At 35.2% G+C, this 14,081-nt stretch overlaps 1 protein-coding gene across 2 annotated transcripts in view; it reads left to right on the plus strand.

Annotated features, from left to right (window-relative positions):
- Positions 1-14,081, plus strand: part of CEP112 (centrosomal protein 112) — a 336,669-nt gene that overhangs the window by 54,218 nt on the left and 268,370 nt on the right. For both annotated transcript variants that reach the window (XM_037128107.2, XM_053657443.1), the window contains exons 9-10: positions 9,922-10,008; positions 12,642-12,741. In XM_037128107.2, the coding sequence (XP_036984002.2) occupies positions 9,922-10,008; positions 12,642-12,741 (187 nt within the window). The remainder of the gene's footprint in view (positions 1-9,921; positions 10,009-12,641; positions 12,742-14,081) is intronic.

Raw genomic sequence — 14,081 nt, forward strand, 5'->3', positions numbered from 1 at the left:
TATATCTTGAGTATTTTTCATACTATTAAGTATTATTCCCAAGGATATATTTTTAATGACTGTATTATGCTTTATATTATGGAGGTGCCCACTTAATTTAACTCATTCCTATTGTTAGAAAGTGAGATCATTTATAATTTTCACTAGCATAAACCACTCTGAGAAGAATATTCTTATATCTCTATATGTATCTCTAAATGTTTCTTTGGGTAACAAGTTGTATCTTATATGACAAGATTGATAGGATGAGTATTTATAACTTTAGTATTATAAACAGTTTAGCTTCTAGAATAAAAATTAGAGGGTGTATGTCAAGAACTTGTCAAATGAACACAGTGAAGATCCCCTGTGTTTATGACTGGACTCCAGTTAAGGCCCTATGTAAACCTTTAACATTTGGTGGTTGATGTGGAAAGCTATTGTTCTTGCAGCTGTCTAAGACAAGTATTGTGAGTTCCCTTGCTTGTTAAAACAAACAGAATATTAAAGAAAAACCTTACATGTACAAAAAAGACAATGAAGATAAAAAGACAAAGGTAATCAGGAGCCATTTAAAGGCTGAGAAAAGTAGCAATTTAGAATGCCTTTGTACATACAAAAATACTAATTAAAATTTTTATACAGAACAAGTATTTTCTTAAAAATTTCTTTGATTTCAGGACAAGATGGCAAAATATTTTTATTTTTGAAATAGAAAATACTAATTATATTGTTGTATTATTTTTGTTTCTTTTCCAGAGATATTATTTTAACTTGGATTTTTCCTTCTAAGTTTAAATGCACAATTACTTTGTGATATGTATAGTTATTCTTTAGAAGGATGATCTTATGTCTACTTGCTTAAATGACTTTTATTAAACATTTACTTGTGGGCATGAGGATAAATGCTTTTCCATTTTGGAATTCAGTAAAACCTGCATGTCTGTGTAAGACAGCTCTGATGGGTCTTGTACATGTTCTCTACAAATGCTTTTGTTGTTGTTGGGTGCTGTTTTAAAAATAATGAGCAACATTGTTTCAGGTGAATTAACTTGATTTTAAGTTGAAATTTGAATATTAAATTAAATATTTAACCTTATAATCTTTATTTTTTAGAGACAATTATTGCTAAAAATTGAATGTGTATTCTCTCTAAATTTTTTTTAGGAATATCTCATTTTTAAAAGTACAAATGTGATCATAGATCATACTTCATATACTGTTGGATTTTGCTTTTCTAACTTAAATAAATATTTTTTTGATTTTCCTATGTCTGAAATGTGGGTTCACTATTTTAAATAGTTGTTTTGTATTTCATTTTATTGATACACACATTTTATTAATATGCTTTCCTGTAGAAGGATACAGGTTCTGTAGAGTACTTTGCTATAACAAAGTGTTTCAATAATATTCTTGTGTATATCTTTGCAAATTGTATGTCTATTCTTACATGCCAAATTCTGGGACATGGAATTACTCGGTCATGGGTAGATTGCCCTTAAAATAAGCTTAGTTTGCCAAGGACTGCAGGCATGGAAGAGAATGGGAAGTGGTGGGGATTGGGTATGAGGGTTCCTTTTCAGTGTGTGAAAATGTTCAAAACTTAGATTGTGCGATGATTGCGAATTATTTGATTTTTAATAACCATTGAATTGTATGTTTAAATGGGTGAATATCATGGTATGTTAATTATGTGTGTATCATTAAAGCTGTTACACAGGTTATGTATTTGCGTTTGCATCAGTAGTGCATGAGACTCTGTTTTCCTGTTTCATCATCACCACTGATTGTGAACGTGTTTAATTACCTGAGAGAAAATAGTACTTTGTTTTGATATTTATGTTTCTTTTATAATAAGTGAAAATGATTATATTTTTATCAGTTTATAATCTTTTTAATTTCACTTTGTGAGCTTTTTTATATTTTTACATATTTTCATTGAATTGTTTGTCTTCATTGTGATTTGTAAGAGTGATTTATATGTTAAGGAATTTTAGTCTTTGTTTTATGTCTGGTAAATATTTTTCTCTATATGTCTTTTCATTTATTTCTGATTTTTTCAATACATAGAAGATTTATTTTAAATAGTTTGATCTATTAATCTTTTCTCTGTATCTTCTAGTTTTTGTATCACACTTAGAAAAGCCTTTCTTATTCTAAAATTATGAAATAATTTTTTCCCTCTTAAAACTTTTTATATTTAAATTTCAGATTCATTTCAGTTTTCTTTTGTTGTGAGTAGTGATGGTAATCTAGGTTTGTCAATTTTTAATGTTATAAAAAATAAAATAAAAAATTTGAAGTTTGAAATGCTTAAGTTAAAGAATATTGTAAGTGTGGAGAGTACTGAATGAGAATGCAGTTTTATACAGGATACAGAGTTTATGTGTCATGAAGCAGTTAGTAAAAGATTTAATTATGTTGAAAATTTAGAATCTCAAAATACCTAATTAACCTTTAGAAATTAAACTTTGTAAAAACATAACTTCCATTTTAAATTTATAATTGTATGGAAAATAAAGAGATGTTAAATGAGTAATATTTGCAATGTTATCTTTTTAGAGTTAAAGAACAGTATTAGTTTTCTTTTGGTGCTAAAAGTACACCTATAAAATATTTTAAGATGTTCCTTAAATTTTTGGTTTATTTTGGGCATTGTGAGAAAACATGTGTTCAGTGACAGTGATCCTTTGTTTTAACTGTTGCCTGTCATTCACAGACATACTTGGACTTGTTTGCCTTCGTAATTGCTAACACATTTCCTGTGATATCCACATCACAGAATTGTGTGACAGTGAGCATCATCAAACAGTGGGGTTTTTTTGTTTTGTTTTGTTTTTTGTATCCTTAAAAAGATTTCTGACGTGGATGAAGACATTTGGAAAACTGTTGTCACTGAAAATGAAAGAAAAGACAACACAATGAGGGGAGATCAATTTTCAGAGCAATCAACAGTTTTCAGAGAGCAGATGGTAGAAATTGTTCTTCTGTGAAAAAAAATAGAAAATTTCCTTTGAACCTCACCTGCACCCATGTTGAATGTTCCCACCTATTGGCTAAAAAGGGGTGTTGCTTCCTTCTTACATGTAGTGCCAATTAAGAATTTTTTCCCTTTGTGAATCTGCTAGGTAAATGTAGCATTTAAATAAATCCAAGATAATGAAATCTGTAGTCATTGACATAATAAATGAAAGAGCAGGTATTTTAAAACATTTCTTATTAATACAGCATTCACATACACCCAGTCTCCCAAAATATAAGACATAATTATCCAGAGTAATACCATTTAAACAACGCCCAGGCAAGGATCAGATCATCGCCCACATCTCAGGAGCTGGCTGTCTGGCATTCCCAGCCCTAACTCTCTCTGACCTCCCCTAGACGTGACTACCATCCTCATTTCTCTGGTGGTAATGTCCCTCCTTTGTTCTCAAAGTCAATTTTACCACCAATTTCTGCATCTTTAAAAATGAAAATATTTTTATTTTAGTAGATTTTGAACTTCATTTAAACAGGACTAAACTTTATACTTTCTTTTGTGTCTTGCTTCTAATATTATGTTGGTGATATTAATCCTTGATATGCCAAATCATGATAGTAGGTTCATGGACATTGCTCTTTATGAAATGAATCTGCCAGAATTTCTTGACATTTTTTGAGGAAGGAATCTAACTTTTGGCTTTCGCAAACAATAATCCTACAATCTTATACGTGTATCTTGACACACAAATGCAAGAATTTTCCAGGGTAGTGAGTGGCTCTCAGAGTATGGCCCATGAACCCCGCGGTGCCCTAGACTCTTTCATGAAGTCTGTGAGGTCAGGTTATTTTCATACTAATATTTGAATGTCATTTGTTTTCTCTACTGTATTTACATTTGCATTCACATGGCAAACACAATGCTGAGTAAAACTGTATCTTGACCTGAATCAAGGCAGTGGCACTGAGTCATCCTGATCGTCAATACATTCTCCACTGCCACGGGCTCACAGGGAAGAAATGACCAATTTTACTTCAGCATGTCCTTGGTGAAGTAAGCAGTAAAGCTATAAATTATATGTTGTACCTCAAATATGCACCTGTTTGCTACCTGTGTAATGAACTGGAGCTATGTAAAGAGCTTAAGCTGCCTCTCCAAGGGCAGTGGCTGCCGGAGCAGAAACGCTTGTGTGGCTCATTCAGGTATGAACTGCGATGACTGTGGATTAATTACCATGTTTACTTGAGAGGATGCCTGACGGGCAAACTACGGTTATTCAGACTTGGATATTGGGCAGACATTTTCCATAAAATGAACAAAATCTAAAACAACTGATCATGTTTGTTGCTAATGATAAAATTTGACCTTTTAATTCAAATTAGAATTTTGGAAAACTTGTATCAGCCACTGTAAGCTTGAGAGCTTTCTAATACTAAGACTTTTCTGATGAAATTGTCAGTGATATTAACCAATGTGAAGTTTTGATATTGTACAATGTTTTCAGTGTTTGGAAATCCACATAACTCACTGAACTGATATTTTACAAATGAGTAATGCACAGTGGTATAAAATCACGCATAGGTAAAAGATGCATTACAAGTTGAAGATAAACCAACAGAACTCACTGTGACAAAGTATGAAAGGTTTCCAATTCCGCAGTGCAAGCAACTTTAAAAATCTAGCACTCATGAGTGTTGGTTTATGTAAGCAGAATATCTATTATTCGAAAAGGGTACTAAAATGTTCCTTTCCTTTACAACTGTATTTATGTAAGGGAACATTTAAGGAAGAAGTAATTCCAATATTATGCAGATTCTTTGAGATAATAGACAAAGGAACGGTTCTTGACTCATTTTATGAGGGTCACCCTGATACCAAAACCAAAAAAACATTATAAGAAATAAATTCAGGAAAAAAAATTAATAATAAAGTTTATTATCAGTATATTAAGAAAAGGCTTATTTAATAAATGATGCTGGTATAGCCTTTCATTTACCAGGAAAAAAATAAAACTGGGTCTTCATCCTATAAAAGCAAAAGCAAAAGCAAACATGAATTCTGAATGTACTAAAAACCTAATATACAAATGCCTGATCAAACAGTTTCAAAGCAATACAGTCTTGCAAAAATATTAGTAATTGGAAGACATTTCTAACCCTCAGAGCTGTCCAAATCCAGAAACTCTAAAGAAAATGATAGAAATATTTCAGCAAGTACAAGAAAAGATTTTGTGTGATACAATATATAAGAAACAAAATCAATAGAAAAATAATAGATTGGGGGGAAATATTTGGGGCAGACTGTGTGTTAATGTGTACAGCTTACCAGGAGGTCTTACTGATGGGCAGACAGCATTGATCACATTGTGAAAGGGCATTTCACAAAAACAGACAGGTACATTCATAGGGCCCAAAGGATCTGAAAAGGAGCTACGACACAGTAGTGTTCAGGGAAATGCAGAGGAGAGGAGTAATGAGATTTCTGCTCTTCATGCGAATCCACCTCTGGTAGGTGTACCCAGCACTGACCTGTCTGCACGTCTTCTGAGAATTCATCCTGTAGAAATCAAAGCCTAGCGTGTGGAACGTATGTATGACAACATTTTTGTGGCTTTATTTGTAGTGGAAAAGCACTGAAAATAAAGTGAATATTCTTGGAGAGGAATGATTGAACAAATTTTGTTTCTCCTCATTAAGAAATAATTCAAATCAATCAAAAAGAATGAATAAAACTGTATCAGGTATTTTTTGAGAGAGTTCCAGGAGGTGGTGTTTAGAGAGAAAAGCAAGATGCAGAAATATATTTTTTTGCATGTGAAACATTCATAATGAAAAAATTATGAATTGCTAAGGATATAGCAGTTTGAAGAAGAGAATTTATTTAGCTCCCATATAACAATCCAGGGTGTGCAGGGAGTGCCCAGTGATGTCACCGGGGACCCAGGCTAGTGGGGAAGTTCCACCATCCTCAGCATATGGCTTCAGTCTAGGTCTGAGGTGTTGGTTGTTCTCTGGTACCTTAGGTTTAAGTGCTGTCCTTCAGTAGGACAGACACATGGAGAGAAAGCCATTTTATTCTTTAAAAGGTCTAGTCACCATTGCCTGAATCATTTCTATCCTGTTGTCCCCTTGTCCATACCTAGTCATATGGTCATGCAGCCTCAAGTGATACAGCCAGGTGCGCTGTCTATATTGGGGGTGGTGGTTGGGCCCCAAAGAAAGAAGGAGGTAGATATCCGGGGACACCAGTGGTGTGCCACAACCCCACTGCTATACTGCTGTATCATTCTTGCTCAGGTTGGTGTGTGATTCTGAGAGCACGGCAGAAGACATGCAAGTGTACTGGGTTGTTGTTACAGAATGTACCATGCAAGTGTTGACGTGGGGAGAAATGGGGAAGGGAGGGAGAGATGTAAATGAAAAGGGAACGAACACCAACAAGTTCAGAGAAGTCAAACAGAAAAAGTAAAAAGTCTACATAACCTAGTTGTATTTGCGTTTCATATAAACTATATATAATATGACAAAATTTAAAAATTAGAGAAAATATACCAGCATACACTGTGTATGGTAAATATCACTTCTTCCCTTCATGTGATGAATTCTAGGAGATTAAAAATTATTGTTTAGAAAATTCCATACATCTCTAAGCCCCAGGGATAAAGTAAGAGAGATAGGTACCTTGTTTTTTATGTGTGTGTTGTATTTATAAATAAACATGGTGAATGACAGTTGGCAGTATGAAATATTACAAATTAACTTTTTGAGAATAGGATACACTGGAGAGATTAATTAAGAATCTTAATTACTAACATATAGTAATTTCCTTTGACTAGTAACTAACAAAATTCTCAAAAAAGATGACTGTAACAATTAGGTATCTGAGCGAGTAAAGTGATTTTTATTCTGTGAACCAGTCTTCTGTCCGTTTGCTGTGATGATCGCTGTGATGTAAAAGAGGGCGTAGCTCAGCAAACACACCGCTCAGTTGTGCTGCTGGTGATGCTTCGGAAATCACCAGACAGCGCAGGTGGCTGGCAGCACTGATGTTTTTGACCGTGCAATTTATTTTTTAATTCAGTTTTATTTTATTTTTAAAATTTAATCTTCATTGTATTTCTTTTTACCTGTTAGTCCTCTTATACCTCCCCCCAGCAATCACCACAGTGTCGTCCATGTCTGTGACATGTCCTTTTTCCTTTGCGTGGAGTGATTGACCTTATAGTTTAATTGCTATGGGGGTACAGTAAATACAGGCAAACAAAAAGTTCAGTGAGATTACAGTGGCTGCATTTCATACTATGTCTGAAACTTAGTTTGTAGTTATTTTCTACATCAACATGACTCACTGTTTTTTTGGTACATTTTGTTTCTTTTGATATGATTGAGGTAGTTGATCAATATTAAGCCTTTGTGAATAAGATTAAATGGAGTTTCTTGGTATTTTAAAATGTGTAGGTGATACCCATCCAAATAACTATAATACATTTCTCCCCTTACAAACTCATTAATGTTTATTATACTCTTTTGTTTTCTGCTAAATTAAGTGTCAAATGTTAAACACAGTTGACACATGCTTTCTCTTTGTTGCTGATCCTTTACAGGGTGTCTAACCTGTGGTCCACAGGCCTCATTCGGCCCAGGATGGCTATGAATGTGGCCCAACACAAAATCATAAATCTACTTAAAAATTACTTGGTTTTATTACATAGATATGCACATTTTCTATATTAGTGATCACAAACTTGGGAGCTCCTCAACAATTTTAAAAGATTATTGAAAGGGCCACTACATAATTAGGGTTATAATGTGAGGGCTTTTTGCTTATCTGTGGTGGTAGATATCAAAGAATTATCCATGGACCTTTTTGTTGCTTATCCGTTTTCGTTAGTGTTTGTGTATTTAACATGTGGCCCAAGACAACTCTTCTTCTTCCAGTGCTGCCCAGAGATGCCAAAAGTTTGGACACCCCTGCTTTGGAGCTTGGGTTTGTTCCACAAAGTAGCTAACTTGCTATCTTCATTCAGATTCTTGAGAGAGAGATTCTGAACGATTACGCTTTAGCTAAGAATTACTTAAGTATGTGTCACGTGTTGCTCCCTAATCTGGCCTGCCCAGACTGGTGTGCAGCCGGTGGGAGGTGGTGGGCTGGGCTGTAGCAGCATTGTTCCATGGTATTTAGGGCTGAGTCTGGGAAGCTGAGGGTGTGACTGAGTCTTCTGAAGGTATTATGGAAGATGGGGTGATAAATATTCCTATATCTTTCCAGTTTTGTCCTATTGCTTTTTACATTTGATTCCTTTCAGTACTCCCCAAATGCTCCTGTTACGGATCTTCCCATGGACTTGGGTCGCCTGGCCCGCCTCCTGCTAAAGTGAGGAGGAAGCATCATGTAATTTAGAAGAGGATGGAAACATTCAATTTTTTTCTTTTGAATATTAAATGGATGACCGCCTCCCTCTCCACCACACATTTAAAAATCATGGGACTCCTAGAGAGAGAGGAGGATGACAACTAAGGGGGAGGGGTTTAGGGGGTGGAGGGAGGAGCAAAAGGAAAAAGGACTCCCGTACATGGTGGTTGCAGGGGACCAGGGGTACATGGTAATGCAAATAAATACAATACCATTTAGAAAGAACAATTACGAAAAATTGAGACGGTCTCTAACCAATGTTTTCCACAAATGGTGTGGACTGATTTAAAAATTTATTTGTAAAATACTGGTACAATAAAATGAAGAAAGCATGTTAAGACTATAGTAAACAGTTACCACAGGGCAGAAATCATGAATCTGTGTTATGTTAATTTTTATGTGCAAAGCTTTAAAATTTCATGTTGGTGTGTTCATTGGATCATACATGTTTACCTTGAGTTCAAATTCATTGTTTATTTAAAACAGTAATTAAAAAATATAAAGTGTATTTTTAAAATTTTCAAGAAAATGTTTTGATAATACATTTCTAATATTTTAAAATTAAAATTTTTTATTTTAAAAAAAAGGTTGTTCAGTAACATTTTTTGTATACCTCCTTTGTGCCAAACATTGTACTGAGTATAGTTGCTTAAATGTTATCATTAAATATGTTTTACAGTTCATAAAGATAATCATCCTTAATTAGCAGAAGAGAAAATAGAATCTCACAATGGCGACTTGCCCAAAATCACAGCAGTTAATACATAGTGGATTAGAACTTGAGTTAGGAATGAGGTCTGTTAGATTCCAATGTACTTATTCTTTTAAGTAGCAAGGAATCAGGGGGTCAGATACTTCATATTTGAGGTAACCAATTTCATGTTGTTCTTAAACCCTGTCATTACTGTGCTTTTAATTCTAAGATACACTTACTATTATCAACAAGAAGTGGCTTTATTTTCTCCTGCTTTCCCCCAAACACTGGTGGATCGGGCACTGGTGTGAGGAGGATAGGAGTTAGCAAGTGCGCAGGAGGAGCTGAAGGCACTGCCTGGAGGGACTCAGGGTCTGCATTCCGGGAGGGAGTGTGATGTGTCAATAATCCTCCACATTACGAACATTCGTTCTCAAACTATCACACAGTAGAAGGTGTTTCTCAAGGAGCACATAGCTCTAAGAAAAGCAAAAAGTCAAGAGATTGACTAGGGACTTCTTCGAATAGAAAAGAATAAATGCCAAAACAATGGATTTAGCAAAATAACACTTTACAATGACTTTTTTTGGGGAATGGGGTGAGGAAAATTGATGAATTATATTTAGTAGTGCCAGTTTTACCTAGAAAGTGAAACTTGTTTGCAAGATTTTTAATTAGCTTACAAGAAATCAAGGAATGTAACCAACATATTGGTATATATGTGTGATTTCTACGCCTTAGGCTATAGGGTAAAAGTGGGAAATGATACTCTTTCATATAGGGAATTATTGTAATTTGATAGTGTATTTTCGCCAGAGGAAAAAAAATTAATACCTTTTAATTATTTTTCTTAAAGTTGGACATGAAAACCAAAATGATAGAAGCTAAATGTCATGAAGAGAAGCTTAAACTTCAACAGAAACATGATGCTGATGTTCAGAAGGTAGGGTGTATACTGTGCAATCTTTTATTAATATTGAATGTTTGAAACATTCAACATCTTGTGATCATTTATCTATCTATCCATCCACCCACCCGTCCAACTTTCCACTTGTTGGTCTGTTAACCTGTCTGTCCATCTGTTCGTCTGTCAGTCCGTCCATCCATCCATCCATCCATCCATCCATCCATCCATCCATTTGTTCACCCGCTTATCTACGTACTTATGATAGTCTGTCATAAATGTAATTTGCTAAATTAATATTGCAGCAAAAGTTGAACTTTAAACTTTATTTGCTAAAAATGTGTTTATGTAAATTCTTACAGTTTACCTTACCTTTCAGTTCATCTGTATATACTAAAGCTTGTTTGGCCTAATATTTTTCCCATTTTCTGGGATTGAAAATTCCCCTTTTAGTTTGAAAAGGACTCACGGACTCTGTTCCGTTTGGCATATACCGCACACCTGCTCCGGCAACGCCGGCCCCTTCGGTCATCACCTCATAGGTGCTTGTGCCTTCCAGTGTTTCAGTCTTTTTTTTTTTAAGTGGAATTAACTTTCCTGATTACTGGGCACAACAAAGGGCATCAATTTATGGTTATCCTACATGGAGTTCAAATTGAAACTCTATTTTAGTAATGATTAAAAAAATAGTGATATATATCTCCAAGTAGAAACTTACCACTTACTGTTTCAGAAAGACACACTTATGATTCTGCTTCACAAAACTAAGTGACAGAAATGGAAGCGGGTGGGTGGAGGCCACAGCATCACACACCTGAGCTTTCTTCAAAGCTAAAATATATGCATATTAGTATTGAGTCAGGTGAATATTTGGCTCATCTTTCACAGCAACAAGAAGGAAACCACTGATCAAAAATTAGAAAGAAAAACCATTTAATCCTTTTCCCTCTCCTTTCCTCTTTCCCATTCAAAATTTAAAGACAAATATTACTTTCTGGTCTTAATGGAATTTTTACCTTAATTTAAATTGGTTAGATAAAACAGTTCTCTATCATAAATGTATTAGAGATTCAGTAATATAATTACTGTTCAAATGAAATAGAATCTATTGATGTATAGATTAAAGGAATATCAAATATATTTGGAAAAAATCATGGTAATAGAGCTTGAAATAGGCTTCTTGGTGTGTCTGTTACAAAGATCTATTCTAAGAGAAGCTTTTAATAATAAAATTTCTTCCCGGAATTTTTCCTTTTAAATAAATGCTGTGTGAAAAAAGGAAAGCAATGTAGCTAGTTTGAAATGCCAGGTAAAATACAAGTGCAATCCTTGACCTTATACCATATGTGGAAAGTGTATTCCTCAGTGCGTTGCTTGTACGGCATTTCCTAAGTTGGGAAGGAGCTTGTACGGCATTTCCAGGAGTTGGGAAGGAGCAAAATTCAGAGTGTGTTACCTATTTTCCTACAGTCTTTCCCTTCTAGGCTTCTTTGTGGATGTTAGGATCAACTAGCTCCTTTTCTTGGTTACCAATCATTCTTATAGGTGGGACTAACACAACGAAAGGTAAAGTAAAATCCTGGTAATAAAATCACTAAGAAAAAATTGGTTAGACATTGGTGAATGCCCTTTTTCTACTTAGCTGACTTCAGGTATATAGGAGATATACCCCAACCATTAGAAAAGTTGATATTTGTGCTCTTGCCTCAGTTTTTTTCCCCTACTTGGTTAGCACACGTTTTTTCCTGATTGCTAACTTTCCTGCATTTTGGTTATTTCTCCGTTGGGTTTTTTTTTTAGTGTCTATGTTTTTAGAAGCGCAGGGGTTGTCAAAAGTAGGTTTACAGTTCAGATGGAAGAAGGCAAGTTATGATTATTACAATAAATATATTAAATCAAAAATTTTTCACTCACAGCTGAGAACCTACTTTTGCCCACCCCTGTATGTAACAATCATGATGAATTTTTTTATCATTGTTCAAGTACAGTTGTCTCCATTTCCCCCCCTACCAATCTCCCTGACCCCACCCACCCCAACCTCCCACCCTCAATCCTACCCCCACTTTGGCTTTGTCCATGAGTCCTTTAAATGATTAATTTTAAAACTTCTGACACTATATAAATTCATGATGTAAAATATTCATGCAGTTTTGACATATTTTGAGATGATTTTTCTGATTCACAGTAGCAGAGCTAGATATAAAAGAAGCTTATTACCTCTCATCTTCCCATGTATCTGAGGATTCTTGTTATTGTGCATGAAAATGATAGGACACTAGTGGGAAGATTCAGAGATACGCGCATCTGAAGATGTTCTGTTCCAGTGTGGTAGGGAGGTGAATCGCACTATCCCAATGTGTCAAGTTCTGATGGCTTCTCCCTGCTACTTTATGACAGTTTTATCTCTGAATTATATGTTAGAGAATCACCTAATTTATTATTTATAGTCTCCTTAAAGATTGATACATGAAAATTCAAAGCAGATAGCATATCTCAGTAATCATTTATTCTAACATATTTACTATTTTCTCAATGCACTAAAATATAATTTTTATATCTTTTATGGGATTAGCCGAGATAGGCTTGCAAAAAATATTGAGCTCATTTAACAAATTATGTGTTCTGTATGTCAAACAACATAGCATACTAAAACATTTTCAATTCATTTGCAGATTTTAGAAAGAAAGAATAGTGAAATAGAAGAGTTGAAAACTTTGTACAAAAAGAAACAAAATGAAATGGAGGAGACTATTACAAAACTTGAAAAGAAAGGTGATGTTGTATTGTTACATAAATCTTGTAATAATATTGTCATTTCATTTTAGTAGTTATATGAAGTGAAATTTTACTTCTGACCTTTCATAGAATGAGATGGCAGTGTTTATGCAGGCTTCCATCAGTGGGTGTGTTTATGTGAGCTTCCATATGCGTGGGGAGACAGTGTGTGTGTGTGTGTGTGTGTGTGTGTGTGTGTGTGTTGGCAGTCGTGGTTGGTTTGGTTAAGGAACTGGAAGAGCCTGTCACTGTTAGTTCCTCTTCTTAACTCTCTTCTTGACTGACCTGTGGGCTGCCATAGGTCAGTCATTGAATTAGAATTTACTGGCTTTCACAAAGAACTCTAGGGAAGTTATTCCTCATGGCCTAATAAAATTCATTACATTAAGAATCTACTTATGCTGCCCTGGCTGGTATAGCTCAGTGGATTGAGTGCAGGCCTGCAAACCAAAGGATCACGGTTCAATTCCCAGTTGGGGAACACGCCTGGGTTGCAGGCCAGTTCCCAGCAGGGGATGCACAAGAGGCAACCATACAGTGATATTTCTCTCCCTTTCTCCTTTCCTTCCTCTCTAAAGATAAATAAATAAAATCTATTTTAAAAAAAAGAATCTACTTATGCCTGGTGGTACATGCTAGTATTGTGACTGACATTTAAAAAATATTCCCCATTTATACTTTCATTACGAAATAAAAGAAAGCATGTGATCAAGTGTTAAATTGGCTGTGATGATAAACCAAAACATCTAAATGCAACAGGCAGCCATTAGAGAGACTGTTGAAAACATTTTTGGAGAAAAGAACTTTAAAAATTTCAGATACTATAGTAGAAATGCTGATACTGGCAAGTTTTGGAAAGGATGATATAAAACCATTTAGCTGGAGTGGATTAAGAGATAGATTGAGATAGATAAGTGATTTGGCATGACTTAAGCATGACCTTGAATTTCAGATTTAGATGTTTTAAGTTCATCCTGTAATGCTGGGGAGGCAGAGAAGATTTTCGAGAGGTGGGTTTTAGGACCTCAAGTTTCAGCAGGAGTAGCCCCATAATGCTGAGTGTGCCACCATGGGGAGGCCAGCTCCGTGTGTTCTGATAGAGGTAGAACAGAGGGAGAGAGAGCACATCCCACTGATTAGAAAAACGGGCTCCAGCCCCAGGACTGCTCTTCAGTGTCTGCTGGATGACACCAGGAAGTCTCTGGGCCTGGGCCGACTCGTTATCATGGTGAGGGTGGAGTGAATAATGCCTGAAGTTCCGTCCAACTCAGAGAGTCTCTGCTCCCACTCTCCTGTAATTTTGCTTTTAAGATGATAAAGGCCCCGAATGTCTGAAT

This window comes from Artibeus jamaicensis, unplaced genomic scaffold, assembly GCF_021234435.1.
Source record: "Artibeus jamaicensis isolate MK-2021 breed Jamaican fruit bat unplaced genomic scaffold, CSHL_Jam_final contig_1998, whole genome shotgun sequence".
Taxonomy (NCBI): Eukaryota; Metazoa; Chordata; class Mammalia; order Chiroptera; family Phyllostomidae; genus Artibeus; species Artibeus jamaicensis.